Source organism: Leishmania donovani, chromosome 11 (genome assembly GCF_000227135.1).
Source record: "Leishmania donovani BPK282A1 complete genome, chromosome 11".
NCBI lineage: Eukaryota > Euglenozoa > Kinetoplastea > Trypanosomatida > Trypanosomatidae > Leishmania > Leishmania donovani.
The window spans coordinates 177798-192550 of record NC_018238.1 but is presented as its reverse complement, the minus strand read 5'-3'; the positions used below and the strand labels follow the sequence as shown (position 1 = coordinate 192550).

The following is a 14753-nucleotide window of genomic DNA, read 5'->3' as shown; positions in this document are numbered from 1 at the left end:
ACATGCGACTGCGCGTGCGGGCTTTATACGAGAACATGAATGTGACCTCGAACGTCATCATTCATAGACCAGCGTTTTGTCGTGTGTTCTCTCCGCTTTCTGCTTGTTTCTCCTTCCCCCATGTGTGGTCCGTGTGGTGGTGCGCTGCATGTACCATGTACACATAGAGAAGAAGTGGGGAGGGTTTGAGGGAGGATTTCCGCGAAGCGTTTCTTCATTTCTTCATCTCATATTTAGCCCCTCCCCCTTATTTCTGGCCTTGTCTTATTCCGCGTGAGCAGCGCGCACAGGTTTCACTCTCAGCCAGTACGACCACTTTTGTCTGTTTTTCTTTTCCGCCCCCTTTCCTTGCACTGTAGAGGAAAGAGGGAGGGGCGGAGGCCACAGAGCACTTCACAAAGGAAGGCGTTGCCAAGGAAATAGGCAGCAAAGAAAGATGCACAGAGAAAAGGCAACATGATGAGAGGCACGAAGCTTTCTCTCGTACTTGTTCTTGCGGCGCAGCTCATCGAGATGACACTCATGATGCGGTCTATTCACCCTTGCACAGGCCGCCGTAATCACCTTCCTCGCCATCAATGCCTAGTGAGTTTGCTGTAAAAGCAAAGGAACCAGGAGCGCCCAACAAAGCTGCTCAGAGGTGCGTAGCGGAGCATCCTGTACACCATCACACATACAGTTTCACAAACCTGCGGTCGATCCCTAGCAGAAAGAGAATAGGTTTCTTTCGACCAGAAATGGTACCGGTGTCGTTGAGCGCATCGCGCGTTTCTTTCGAGTCCTCCTTCACTCGCTGCACTCTGCCTCTCTGTGCTCTTGCAGCTGATCATCAATATTATTCGGTTTCTTGTCTTTTGTAGTGGGCTAGCAAACAGGAGACACACACGCGCACACACCAGAAAAACGGAAAGAAAACGTGAGGAGCTGTCTTTTCCGCTCGTTTGTTGCTTCTAGTGTTTAGTGTGAACATTCACGGTGCGCAGGGTTGAATGCGAAAACCCGTCGCCCCCGCCTTGCTCTTCGGAAACGGAGAGGACAGCAGGGGAAGAGGCTGCGAAGCGAGGCCCCGCATTACATTACGTGTAGGGGTAGGCCATCAGGAACCACACAAAGACGCTATCAATTTCGTACAAAGGACAGCACATCTGTGCGTCCGCTTAGGCGAAGCCATCCATGGGACCACATGCGCCATACGAGCAAGGCAACTGCGTTTTTGCTCATGCTTCCTTTCCCTATCCTCGCCAAGGTGAAAACCACAATGGGCTAAATCCAATGAGGTGTGCCCGTCAAGTTGAGGGGGGGGGGCGGGAGGATCGAATCGGATGCGAGAGAGATTTTGCGCTCGAAGTAATATCAGCGTTATGGTCTTTCGGGTCGGCTCAACGTGATGCCCTTCCTCTACCCTCGAGCAATTGCCAGCTCTGCTTTGTTTTCTAACCTTTGTCTCCGTATACCTCCACACTGTGTTTACGTTTTTCACGCAACATGCCCTCTCAGAGATGCTGTGTCTCGCCGTGTACCTCTCGCGTTTCACAGAGTGAATTTATCACATCCGCGACTACAAGCTACCTCGTATCTCTTTTCCACAGTGCGCTAGCTGCAGTGCCTCTATTGTGTGCTTCAGACGGCTCTCATCTTGGCCTCTACTGACGACTGAGGACGCGCTTTTCTTGGCGTAACGCGACAACACAGAATAGGCAGAAGCCGCGCTCACCCTCGTCAACGAGAACAACTCTACGCTCGCCCTTTCGCTCCTTGTCTGTCTCCTTTCCGTATTTCTCTTGGTTGACCTTTCCTTGTGTGAAGGTGAGGGTGGCTGTTGCAAGATAGTTTTGCTGCGCCCACTGTGCACCCGCTAGACTGAGCCCGATTTCCCTTCCCCCTTCTTTTATTTGCCACAGCTTGTGAGAGCAAGGCGAACCTGCACACAGAGAGAGAGGCAACACACACATACACACACAGACGCCTTTCGGAACTTCTACTCTTTTCTTTGCTGCCAGATTCGTCTTTTTTAACGTACGCCGCTTTTGACTGTCGACGAACGAGGGTCTCTGCTTGTCTTGTGTTACGCAATCTTTATTACGTAGGCACTGCCCGTAGTCACGCCCTTGTGCGTGTTTCTTGTTATTTACTTTGTCCTCCTTTGTCTCGGTGTTCTTGTACTCTTTCCCGCGTTTCCTTTCGTGGTCCTTCGGTGAATGAGCAAATATGAACCCAATCGAATAGTTTGGCAGCTCTACGAGCATCCGCCTCGTAGTCATCTGCACCGCCCTGCACTACCGAACGGGTACCAACTCGCTTCTGTCGAATTATCCGCCGATACGTCACCCTATCCGAGCGGGAGCTTGAGCAGTAGTGGTGTCAAAGGGGGATACCCAGCCACGACAGACAGTTTCGGCGGCTCTTCGGTTAGCGTCGTGAAGAGAGACAATGCACTGGTACAGGACTCGCCGTTGTCACAGACGGCGCCGCCGCAGCGTAGGGCTCTCTCCACATTGCTTCTGACGGGGTTGATGTACACATTTACCATCAGCGGAGCCTACGGAATCGAAGAAGCGGTGATGGGCGGCGGTGTGCTCTTAACCATCGTCTCGATTATTGTCATTCCTGTGATAATGGGGGCTCCAATGGTGCTGGTTGTGGCAGAGCTGGCAGCTGCGGTGCCGTCCAACGCCGGCTTCCTCATGTGGATCAAACTGTCGTTTCACCGGTGTGTGTACCTTTCCATGGCAATCATGTCGCTCATCTACATCGCCGTTGACAATGCTCTCTATCCGACAATGTTCTCCGAGTATTTGTGCACATCCATCCGCTGTAGTGATACGGGGGCGAAGTTTCTGCGACTGGGAATGCTGCTCTTCACGTACGCCCTGAACATGCTGGGTGTGGAAGCGGTTGGCGTGACGAGTGTGGTGCTGACCGTGCTCACGGTGGCCCCATTTGTGCTCATGTATCTTCTGCAACAGCTGCGCACGGGCTTTTACGTGAACTGGCCAGCCGTGGCCTACATCCCGGCATCCGTCGATTGGACTAGGTTTATCTCCACCGCCTCGTGGTGCCTCTCTGGACTTGAGCAAGCTGGGACAGTCGTGGAAGAGGTCGAGGACTCGCAGCGGACCATAATCGGATCTCTCATTCCACTTATTGGGCTTGCGGTGATCACCTACGTACCCCCCATCATCGCAGGTGCCAGCGTATCGAGAGAGCCATTGGATTTGTCGAAGTGGAAGACCGGCTACTGGGCGGAGGTATCGTACCAGGTAGGCGGTAACGCTCTCAAGTTTTTTACCGTGGTGGGTGGCGTTCTCTCGGCGTTTGGGCTGACACTCTCGGCGCTGTGCACTACTACACGCATCATTTCGGGGATGGCGCTCACAGAGGCCTTTCCAGGAAAGGTGGGGGTGTGGTTTTCGCGGCGCAACAAACGATTTGGCACGTACCACTGGACACTGACCTTCAACACAGTCCTCACTGGCCTCTTCTCGACGGTGCTGGGCTTCGGTTCTTTGGTGCTGGTGGATCAGTGCCTCTATGGCATTCGCGTTGTTGTAATCTTAATCTCGTTTTACCGCTTTCGCCAACTGTATCCGTATCTGCCGCGACCCTTCCGAATTCCATTCGACGGTTGGCGACTGCACCTCATGATGGGCGTGGCCTTGGCGTCGTCTGTTGCCCTCACCATTGTTTCTCTCTTTCAGGAAAAATTAACGGTTATTTTATGCGTCGCCGTCGTCGGTAGCTCCTTTCTTGTGTCATTTTTGTATTGCCATTTTGTGCACCGGCACGATTTCGCTGGCCGTATTGTCACCTTTGTCGCGATCCCAGTCAGCCGCCACAGCAACGATGGCGGCAATACGGATGCGGCTGCGACGCGCCGTGTATCGCCAGAGGCTCCTGCGCCCACAAGAGAATAGAGGCCGACCAGCTAAACAACTATGCATTCGTGAGACTCAAAGGAGAAAAACGACGTGTGAAGATCAGCTCTGCAACTGCCATCGATTTATGCTTCCTTTTTCCATTCGCCTTGCGCGCAGAGGTTTGCATCGCGGAAATGATATTTAGCCTCTCCCTCTTCCTCCCTCTCTCCCATCATCGAAGGCTTTCCTGATCTTTTTTTTTGTTTTCAGATGCTGCACTCTTCCTCAGGGGAAACGGCAGCTGCCGCGGGAACTCCGGCTCTGCATTTCTCTCCTCTATCGGATGGCTGCCGAATAGCCTTCTTTGCGTGCCCCTTGCTGAACTTTTCTGTCGACGTGAAACGAGGACCTCAATGTGTGTGCGTGCGTGCGTGTCACGGCATCGGAACAGAAAGCAAATATAGCCGGGGTCTTTTTTTGTTTGTAAAGGGATGAATGCCACTCCTCGTGAATGCGTGTTCATGTGTCTGGGGAAGCACATGTAAAGACAACCTGTGGTGCCACTCCTGTTCGCCTTGCTCTCGAAACACTTTCTATGTGTTTCCCTCGCGTGCGCCTGTGGCAATGTTGCTAACCTGTGTGATCGCTCTCTTCGACGCACAGCTGCGCTCGGCTACTCCTTGTTTGGTGAAGCTCGATTAAACACGCAACACCGAGAGAGAAGGGGAGGAGGCAGACAACACCGAGAGGGTGATGTGCACACGTGTGCGCGCACATGCCCGCTCACGCTTGTGTTTGCGTGCTATGACAGAAGCGTATCGGTGGGTGATGCGGGGCTACAGGAGCGCCGTACCCTAGTGCCTTATCTTTTCCCTGACCGTCACCACAGCTACGATGACACGAGAGGTGTGTCGCCGGGAGGGGGCTCGGGGAAGAAGGCGGGATTGCCAGCAATGCAGTGCATCGCAAGGCGGTGACAAAGAACTATGTGAAGGGTGACGTTGCCAAAGCAGCGTGTACGCAGCGTGCGTTCAATCCACCCGCCCCTTCCTCTCTCCCGGCGAAACCATCAAAACCCCCTGGCAGCTGCGATCTTGGAGAGGGTAGGTGAGGGGGGAGGGGTAGGATTGCACTTCCAGCCCCCCTCTCTCTCATAGCTCGATAGGGGGCGGGGGAGCCTACGAGAAACGTGAGCGAATACCCAAACAACACAAAGGAATCATAACGAGGTTTGAGACCTCGTTTTGCCTCTTCTTCCTCGTACGCTGCAAGGCAACACCCCAAGCAAAAGAATATGCGGTATGCCACTGACCACTTATGCGGTATGGTTGCGTTGCCGCTCGGGCGGAACAAGAGGTGCCCAGAGGGCATGCAGGAGAACATAACTGCACTGGTATCGGCGCGCAGACATGAGTTCTCTTCTGTGCTGCTGTCTTCCGTGTCGCGCAGGCACACACACACACACACACACACTGTTCTTCTTTGCACCTCCCTTTTTTTTTTGTGGTCACGTTTTCCCATCATCGCCATGAAAACACACGCACACACACGGCACGCATGGGTGCCGCTCTGATTTATTGCAAAAGCCGCTGTTTCTCTCTCTCGACACGCTGAAAATCTTCATGTCTGCTGCCGCCGTGACTGCAGCATCTGGCCGCACTGCCTGGCCGAAAGATGCCCTATGCTACCAGTGTGCTCTTCGAATGTCAATGCTGTTCGATTACCCTCCTCCACGAGCGATGGGGCAGCTTCCGCCTTCTCTCGCATCAGGAGTCGTCTCTGCCCCTTCCGACGATACAGTGCCGATGCTGGACGATGACCACCATCCACTGTTCACTCTCGTCCATGAGACTCCTCGGAGCGCGCGTCGCTACTTTCGCGGCGCCCTACAACCGACTGTCACCACAGTAGACGGTCTGCAAGCGCCACGTCCGGCTGGCGCACCTGAAGTGGAGGAGACCACAGCTGCAGCGTCCACGGCGCATGGTATGCTTGGGGGTGATACTGCTCCCAAATACGCAGTATCGTGGTTGTGTGTTGCGTGCATGGGACTGTACCAGTTCATCGACCTCATTCACGCCCCTTTGGCGGCGGCTGCAGTGCGGGCAAGCCCGTTTTACGATTCTGAGGCCATCACCATCAACGTGAACATTAACCGTAGCTTCACTTTCACGTGGCTGGCTGTGGCAACCCGTTACTTCGACCTCAAAGGAACAGGCACGGAAAGACCGTTGCCGTCGTCGGTCGTGAAGGAGGAGCTGAGCAATTTCAAGGACTTTTACATGAGCGATTTGCGTGCACGCATTCTTCCCTATCTGTTGTACTCACACGACGATGTAGCGGCCTCAAGCGTGTCGGCGGCAGCCATCAGGAGAACCACGCAGCTTCCTGGGCTCGCCGTGTATGTCGACGCCGTTGGGGCGACGCTGCCAGATCATGCGAGAGAGGCGGGAAAGGAGGCCGCTGCAGGAGAGCCCGTCATCAAGCGCGCACGAACCGCGGTGACTGCCGTTGTTTCTGGGTCGGCGAGCTCTTCTAGGGCGGCTGCTCCAGATCGCGGCGGAACCAGGCCTGCTCTCGTCGCGCTGCAAGCGTTCCGCTACAGCGGGGCAAGCGAGAGCCTCGTCGGAGAAGTGTTTTGTCGTCATCACGCCACGGAGGGTCTGATCACCGATGGGCACATGCCCTCTGCGTACTGCGGAAACCGCTCTACCGAGGTGCTTCCGTACAGCGTCATCTACGACTATGCAGTGCCGTATCTTACCAAGGCCGGATGGATGCCGGCGACAGCGACGGCCGCGAGAGAGGAAGGACAAGAGGATTGTCGAACGACTGCCCGGCAGGCAGCCACAGTCTCCTGCCGACTGCATCACACGAACATCTACCTCATGGGAAGCTATCGCAAAATGATGCGCAACATGTCACAGTCTCCGTGGTTCCTGAATGGGCAGCGCATCGGCTCATTCTCACTCCAGGAGGTCATCGCAAACCCGCTGCTGCCCTTCTTCTTTCCGGATATGCCTGCCCTGCCTCCCGAGACAGCGGAGTCGCCCGCGTTGCCCGCCAGAGACGAAGGGGAATTGACATCAGCTGCACCTCTGGCGGTAGAGCGCGGCGCCCACGCCACACGCTGGCAGGCTGTCACCCCGTCCGTCGCCTCATCCAACCTCGTCTTCGGCTACAATCGCTACAAGTTTCACAGCGCCGGCCGCGAGGATGTGGATGTGCGGATGCTCGGTGAGGGGCGGCCGTTTGTGCTGGAGTTTGTTTCGCCGATCCGTGAGCGCTTCACCGAGGAAGATCTGCGCCGCCTCGAGGCGTCCATTTGCTCCAGCCACGAGGGCAGCGTAGAAGTGCGTCAGCTGCGTCGGACGGATGCGGACATCACCGTCCGCCTCGCCCGTCATTCGGAGAGCAAGGTGAAGCAGTATCGCTGCGTCATCTGGTCTAGCCGTGCCATCGACGACGTGGCTACCGACCCCCATGTGCGTACCATTCACGCTATGAGGGACTTGCCGATCCAGCAGAAGACGCCCCTGCGTGTGCTGCACCGACGCTCGCTGCATCGTCGGCCGCGGCTGATTCACTCGATGAGGCTGACGCCTCTCAACACGCATTGGTTCCTGCTCGATCTCGAAACTCAGGCTGGAACCTATGTGAAGGAGTTTGTGCACGGTGATATGGGTCGCACGACGCCGCACTTGGGCATGCTGCTGAATGCCCGCACGGACATCATTCAGTTGGATGTCGTTGGGATAGCCATACACGACTTCGACCAAGAATGATGCGTTTGCGAGCGTTCTGCAAACTAATGGAAAGTGAGGGGTGGCGGTAGCGGCTCGACGAGCGAAGGTGCCTGCGGTACAGGCCGAGTTTGTGCATACTGAGCTGCATCTGACGTGCCGTCTCGATGCCGACGTTGAACAGCGCGCACCCCCTTTTCTCCGTTCCCCTTTCGAGTAACTAAGACATATACGCAGACGGGGGCGCACTGACTCATGTGTCTCTCTCTCTGTTGTGCACAAAAAAAAGCAAGCAAGCAACAGCGGCGAGGTATCTGGCACCGCGATGACGGAGTCTCTCCCTCGCTTCCGTGACGTGACAAGTCCTCCGCTCCACGTAGCGATGCTTACTGCTGGTCCTACCGCAGCCCAGTGGCAGTATCTTCGTGGCGGAATGCACCACCTTTTCTAGTGGCTTGGTGATGCTCTGTTGAATCCGTGGGAGGTGACCAGTGGCTGCATCTTGACGCGCTGCTGTCTCGTCGCGTAAAAGGGCGAGGGCGTTGTTCACACAAGGCACCTTTACTCCGCGTGCCATCTCCTTTTCCCTACTGGTAACACACTCCACACCTGTCTTCCCTTTCTCCGTTCCAAGGCGGTATCATGGTCACTAGTCGATCACCAAGGCAGCTGCAGGAGGAGAGGCGGTGGGGCTGAATGGCAGTGGTGGCGCCCTTAATTGCCATAATCTTGATGTTTGCGGCTATGCCACTGCACACACGGACACATACACTCACGACGTGAATTAGCGAGTTTGTTTGTCGATCTTGAGCCAGCCGGATGACTCTGGAGTCGATTCGCAAGCGAGGAGCGGAGGAGTCGTCGCCCGTGCATCATCAGCCACCATCACCCGCAGCTGTGCTTGGGGCGCTTGGCATTGGCTCACTGCGCCACCGTCTTTGGAGCACTCGCCGAGGATTACGCGGTCCGCGAAGTCTTTCTTGTGTTCTCATCGCGGCCACGATTTGTTTCTTCATTTGTTGTGTGATCTTGTCACAGACGCAAGTGTGGGGGTGGGGCTGGTACGGCGATGAAATGGTGGCCTTTCGCCAGCAGCAAGAGCACGACGACGCTCGTCGTCGCTTCCGCTGTCCGCTGACAGAGGCGCTTGTCTTCTCGGCCAAGCGCTCTGCCGAAGACCCCCTCGAGGCCGCTTACACGCTGATGTCTCAGATGCCCTCAACGGTTGCACGCTCACAGCCGTACGCGTTCGGGCCTGAAAGCGTCACGCTCGACGGTGGCGCGTCTGAGGGGCATCTTAACAGTGTAGAAGCGCTGACGGCCTACTGTGCAGCGCGCGTCGCGGAGAGGCCTTCATGGAGGACCGCTAGCTGGCAGCAGGCGAGCGCATCGAACGCGTCCGCGTTCCGCATTCCAGTTTCGCCGCGCTACCTGGCGAACGCCAGCTACGCCGCCACTGGCAGCCCTGTGTGCCTCCGCGCTGGCCGCATCTACCTGACGGATGCGCGCATCCATGCCGGGATTGCCGAGTTTCAGGCTGCTGAGTTGACAGTTCTTCCTTTGACGGACGACGTGCTCTCCAGACCGTCTTCTCGCGTCTCTAAAGCCGCAGTGCGGGTTGTGCCAGCGATGGCGGTGCTTCTTAATGGAGCGTGGATTGCCACCCACTTTTTTCACCTCGTCACCGACGCCCTTGAGGCGCTCCGCAGCGCCTACCAAACCTGGCAGGACGGCGTGCTGCTGCGCATCCCCACGCAAACGGTGCTGCTGCATCAGCCAGAGTCGAACTGGATGGACCGCCGCGGGGACACACATAGGAAGATGGAGCTAAGCGCTGCGTTGGCGAACGCATTCTCGTCGCCGGAGCTGGCCCGCGGGTCTCCGTACAACAGCTCATTTCTTTTCCGCTCGCAGTCCCGTCATTGTGCAGAGTTGGAGGCGAATGCGACGGTCACGATGGCGTCGCCGCCGCCGCCGCGACGACAGTCTCAGGCCACTGCGTCCACTCTGTGCTTCTGCGACGGCCTTCTCGTGACCACCCACCGTCTCCCCGTGCTCGAGCGGGACATTCTTTACGGTATTCAGGATTGGGTCGCGCGGCAGTTCCGGGCTTCGCCGTACGGAGTGAATCGGTCCGTGCAGGAGATGGAGCGGCTGCGGTTGCAGCACGCATGGCTTTCGTCGGCCTCGACGTTGTGGAGCATTGGAACGCTTACATCTTCTCAATTGTCTTTGTCGTATAAGCCGCGAGCTCTATTCGTGCACCGCACAAGCCGGGTGATCGCTAATGCGTCCCGCTATGCAGGGTGGATGCGGGCGGCGGGGTTCCGTGTGGAGGAGGTATACCTGGAAAAACACACGGCTGCACAACAGTATCACCTGGGCCGCTACGCGGACATTGTGGTGGGCATGCACGGGCTCGGCATCGGCCACGCACTGTGGATGGAGCGCTCGCCACCTCGCTGCCGCGCCGTGATCGAGTTCCGCCCGTGGGTGATTGCTTCCATGCCAACACAGCCCGTCCTCACCCTTGAGGGCGCTATGCAATATCACTTTGTCACTATTCCACCGATTGACGTGCGCTTTGGCCCGTCGGTTGCGCACCCGGCAGAGGAGCGAGAGCTCCTGTTGTCGTCAGCGCGGATGGTCAACGCCTTCCGCTATCCAAGCTTCACCGACCAAATCGCCATCTACGATGACGAAAGGGTAAAGCGGGTTATTGCGGATGTCCGTCAGCATCTCGAGCGCTGCCTGCCACCATAGGGCGACGGTGATGCAGATAGGCAGGCTCATCCGTCTGTTGTAGTTCATGCAACTATCCCCCCTCGCGTGTGTATGTGTATATATGTCAGTGTGTGCTGTTGCACACGGGAATGTGCCTCGGAGCGTCTCCTGCCACCCCGCTTTTCCCTCCTCAGAACATATCCATTTTGTCTTTCTGTACAGCGCCGCCTCCACGATAATGAGGGGCATCTCCGTGCGTGGCATCTCAGGGTCCACCGCGCACCTTCTCTTTTGAGAGGCCGAGCAGCCCCCCCTCCCCCTTCCCTCTCGCTCTATCCTTGCCAGTGCTGAACAGCCCCTGGTGGTGACAGGGCCAAGCATCTATGGCGTAGGGGTGGCCAGAGCGATGTATCCCCACGGATGCCGGCGGCCGGGCCCTGGATGGCGCTGCGTCGGGGCGGCCTGTGACCGTGCACGCGCCTGTGCCGTCCATGTGATGGGCGGGGTGTGTGCGCGACCCGAGCGTATCCCACGCCCGGCCCTCACGCTGCCTACTGGTGGGTGGGCCCGGGTGCCGCCGCGAGGGATGCACGACGTGGCGACCCGCCTGCTGTGCGCGGCTGCGAGGCGACCTGCGGGGCGGGAGGTGGGCAGTGCTCCGATGACTGAGTCGGCGCATTGCTGCACCGCGTGTCTGGCGCTGCTTCGCACCGCGCGATGGGGGCGTGTGGCCGGCCGAGTGTGGGGTGGGGAGTGTAAGTCGTGCTGTACGGCAGAGAAACGCACACGTAGAAAAGAGCAATACAACCTGCGACGCTTCTGGGCAGCACTTGAGAAGAAGGGGGCAACGAACAGGCGAAGCAACGGGTAAGATGAGGGACCTTTGCGAGTCTTACGGTCACCCCAGCCACGCGGGTGCGCATGTGCGTATATGTTCGGTATGGGACACTCGGGCGGCAACAAGGCCCCGGACCCCCTCCTCTACCTCCCACGTCCAATCTTAGGCGTTTGATTGCGGGATCGAATGACGTGGATTCTGTCCCCGTTCTGCACTGCCTCGCGTCTGCGTCTGTGTGTCCGCTAATCCCTGCCCTCCTCTCTGCTGCGTACCATCCCACCCCGCCTCTTTGCACACACACACAAACACTCGCTCATGGATTGGAGGAAAAACGGAGACGGGTGTGCGGTTCCGTAAAGCGCCACCCCCGCTTCTGCCTTTCCCCGCCAACCGCTAGCTCCCGCTCACATCTTGTTCCTTGCCCCCCTCTCTCTTCTATTTTCGGCACGCTCTCTTTCTAGCACTTTTCGGAGACGCCCCTCAGCTCTTCCACGCCCGCCCTCCCTTGTTGCCACCGTTCGTGCTCGTCGCACCTCCCCTCCTCGCGGCTTCTTCTTTTCCGCTGCATCTCTTTGCGTCTGTATCCCTGACTCTCCGTGCTCCTTGTTTCGGTGCTGCTGTTGTCGGTGTGTCGTCCACAACGCCCCTCTTGCAGTCATTGCATTCCTGCTGCTCACGCAGGAACTACCCGACCCCCTCCACATCACCCCCAGACACGGCGCAGTGCGAGCGATGTCGAAGCTACCGCAGGCGGCCATGCTTGTCACCAGCCTTGTGGTCGGCGTGACCATGGTGATGGGCCCCAACGCCATCAACAGCGCCCCGAGCTTCATGCTGGAGTACTACAAGTACCTCGCTGGCAACAAGGCTGCAGAGGCGCTCTCGCCGGTGTTTTGGAGGAACATCCTCAACTTCTACACAGTGGTCACCATAGTGGCGCAGGCGATTCATGAGCCGACAAACTTGACTTCCTTCATGTGCCGTTTCTCGCTGCTCTTCCGTCTCGAGGTGAGCTGCGTGTTGATGACGATAGAACTGCTCGTCATCCTCATCATGCCGCACACGAACGCTCCCGAGTACGGCGCGATCGCGGCGCTGATGATCGTAGCATACCTGGGCGGCGCTGCTCGTGCCTACTTTGAGAACACCGGGTATGCGCTTTTCGGCCCCTGCCCTCCGATTATGATGACTGGCATGCTGGTCGGTTCGGCGGTTTCCGGGTCTCTAGTGTCTGTGCTGCAGATCGTCTTGAAGGTAAGCATGTCCGACACCTACAACGCCGTGCTGACGCAGTCCCTCATCTATTTCTGCCTGGCGATAGGCATCATCTTCCTCTCCGGGCTGCTTCTCATGATCTTGCCGTACAATCCATACGCGCGGCGCTACGTTGCTGAGTTCCGCTCGAGCCGGGGTCTATGGGCGAACATCTACTGCCCGCGCGAGGCTGTGAAGGAGATGTCCGATGACGGCGTGTGTCGCAAAAACGGCGCCGCCGGCTTGCAGGACCGCGCTGCCTGCCGCTACTTGGCCGACTCCGGCTCTGAGAAGAAGGCAGAGCTGCTGCTGGAGACGGAGCACGGCGATGTCACAGCGAGAGGTATCCGGGCGCGCCACCACCCCAACCTTCTCTATGATGACCGCTTCTTCACCAGGGAGGGGTTCGAGGCGGAGCCGACGCAGGAGTTTGCTCCTGAGCCCGGGAGCCACGACGGCGCTGCGGTGAATGCCACTGAAACGGTCGCATGCGACTGTGCATATCCGCAGACGACCTCCGGCGAAGTCAGCAGCGAAGTTGTGACACAGACGAAGGCTGACCTTGATGGGGACAGCAATGACTGCCCTGCTGCCGCAGACAGGATGCTGACGACAGCGGAGCTGCTGCAGGAGGTGAAGCTGTGGCCAGTCATCAAGAAGATCTACCCGATGATGATTGCCTGTTTCCTGACCTTCTGTGCCACCTATCTCGTGTACCCGGGTATCATTGTTGCTGTGGACAGTGCTGACGGATGGTTCACGACACTCATCATTGCGGCGTACAACTTCGCTGACCTCGTCGGCCGTTTGCTGACCCTCTGGAGGCGGCTGTGGCCGTCGCGCAAGGTGATCCTGATTGCCTCGATTACACGCATCATCTTCATTCCTCTGCTGGTGCTGTGCGCGGTGCACAAGATCCCATCGAAGGCGGCCGCGTATGTGTTCACGATTATCATGGGTTTGTCGAATGGCTTTGTTGGAGCGCTTTCGATGATTTACAGCCCTGAGACGCCAAGCCTTTCCACCGATGGCGAGCGAGCCATGGCCGGTCAGCTGACAGGCGCGTGCCTGCTGATCGGCTGTGCGGCGGGCTCGCTCATTCAGCTGGCGGAGGTGCTTCCATTCACTTAAGCGAAATGGCGATACGCCTCCACGTCGCGCTTCATCAGGCCCATGCCCCCCTCTTTCTTTTCTTTTCGGGTGCTGCAGAACAGGGATGAAATTACAAAAGATGGTGGACTCGCTTGCTTAACTATTTCCTTTATTGATACTACCCCCCTCCTCCCCCGTCTCGCCGGCCACGTGCCGCTCTCCTCCCCTCCAAGGATCACTCCTCTTGCTCTTCTGTTTTTCTCCTGTTTCAGCGTCTTTGCAAAGGGCTGTGAAGAAGACGAAGTGACAAGTAGGGAGTCGAGTGGACAGACAAACCCCCAGGAGCCCGCACGAGCCCCCCCCTCGACACACACGCACACACGCAGACACAGGCGGACATCCACTTCCGGAAGGTGGAGCCCGTTACAATGATGGCGTCTTTTTTGTCTACTTAGTTTCGCTTATCAAGCAAAAATCTTTCCATCTATTTTACCATTATCTTATCAAGCTGTCATGTGTGATTTTGCGTGCATCTCTCGCGGTCTCTGCGTGTGAGTGCGAGTGTGCTGGAGGGTGATGTGAAAGGAAAAAAGAGGCTTGCGTGGCGCGACTTCCTGTTCTGGGAGTTGGACGTGCCCAGTGAACTCGTCGGCTTTCGTTGTCTCCGTCTGTCTTTCGCTCTCTCTTGTGATTCCTGCGCCGCAGTGGGAGATACTGTCACTTTAAGCGAGGTAATTACATCAGCCAATGTAGATCGAGAACTGTCTTCGATTTACGACAGGTGTTGCTTGTCTTTTCATCTCTATCGATTTTTTTATTTTCGTTTCCCTCGACCCGCGTTAAAAAATGGGCGCATCTGTGCGGCAGCCGGCCAGCCGCCATGCTTTGCTGTATTCCTTTCTATTCTCGCTTCTGTTTCCACCCGGATGACGCGGGGGGGGGCGTCTCCGTGCGTGGCATCTCAGGGTCCACCGCGCACCTTCTCTTTTGGGAGGCCGAGCAGCCCCCCCCCCTCCCCCTTCCCTCTCGCTCTATCCTTGCCAGTGCTGAACAGCCCCTGGTGGTGACAGGGCCAAGCATCTATGGCGTAGGGGTGGCCAGAGCGATGTATCCCCACGGATGCCGGCGGCCGGGCCCTGGATGGCGCTGCGTCGGGGCGGCCTGTGACCGTGCACGCGCCTGTGCCGTCCATGTGATGGGCGGGGTGTGTGCGCGACCCGAGCGTATCCCACGCCCGGCCCTCAC

The 14753-nt window shown here is 57.5% G+C and overlaps 4 protein-coding genes across 4 annotated transcripts; all 4 read left to right on the top strand.

The window, feature by feature from the left end:
- Positions 1-2513: 2513 nt before the first annotated feature.
- On the top strand, positions 2514-3914 carry LDBPK_110550 (amino acid permease/transporter, putative; the record flags this gene model as incomplete). The annotated part of the gene is made up of 1 exon (XM_003858983.1): positions 2514-3914. One exon carries the CDS (start codon positions 2514-2516, stop codon positions 3912-3914), a length of 1401 nt encoding a protein of 466 aa, XP_003859031.1.
- Positions 3915-5479: 1565 nt separating this feature from the next.
- Positions 5480-7642, top strand: LDBPK_110540 (hypothetical protein, conserved; the record flags this gene model as incomplete). Its single annotated transcript, XM_003858982.1, has 1 exon — positions 5480-7642. One exon carries the CDS (start codon positions 5480-5482, stop codon positions 7640-7642), a length of 2163 nt encoding a protein of 720 aa, XP_003859030.1.
- Positions 7643-8419: 777 nt separating this feature from the next.
- LDBPK_110530 (hypothetical protein, conserved) lies at positions 8420-10363 on the top strand (the record flags this gene model as incomplete). Its single annotated transcript, XM_003858981.1, has 1 exon — positions 8420-10363. The coding sequence occupies one exon, from the start codon at positions 8420-8422 to the stop codon at positions 10361-10363; it is 1944 nt and encodes a 647-aa protein (XP_003859029.1).
- Positions 10364-11894: 1531 nt separating this feature from the next.
- LDBPK_110520 (nucleobase transporter) lies at positions 11895-13547 on the top strand (the record flags this gene model as incomplete). The annotated part of the gene is made up of 1 exon (XM_003858980.1): positions 11895-13547. One exon carries the CDS (start codon positions 11895-11897, stop codon positions 13545-13547), a length of 1653 nt encoding a protein of 550 aa, XP_003859028.1.
- Positions 13548-14753: the final 1206 nt, after the last annotated feature.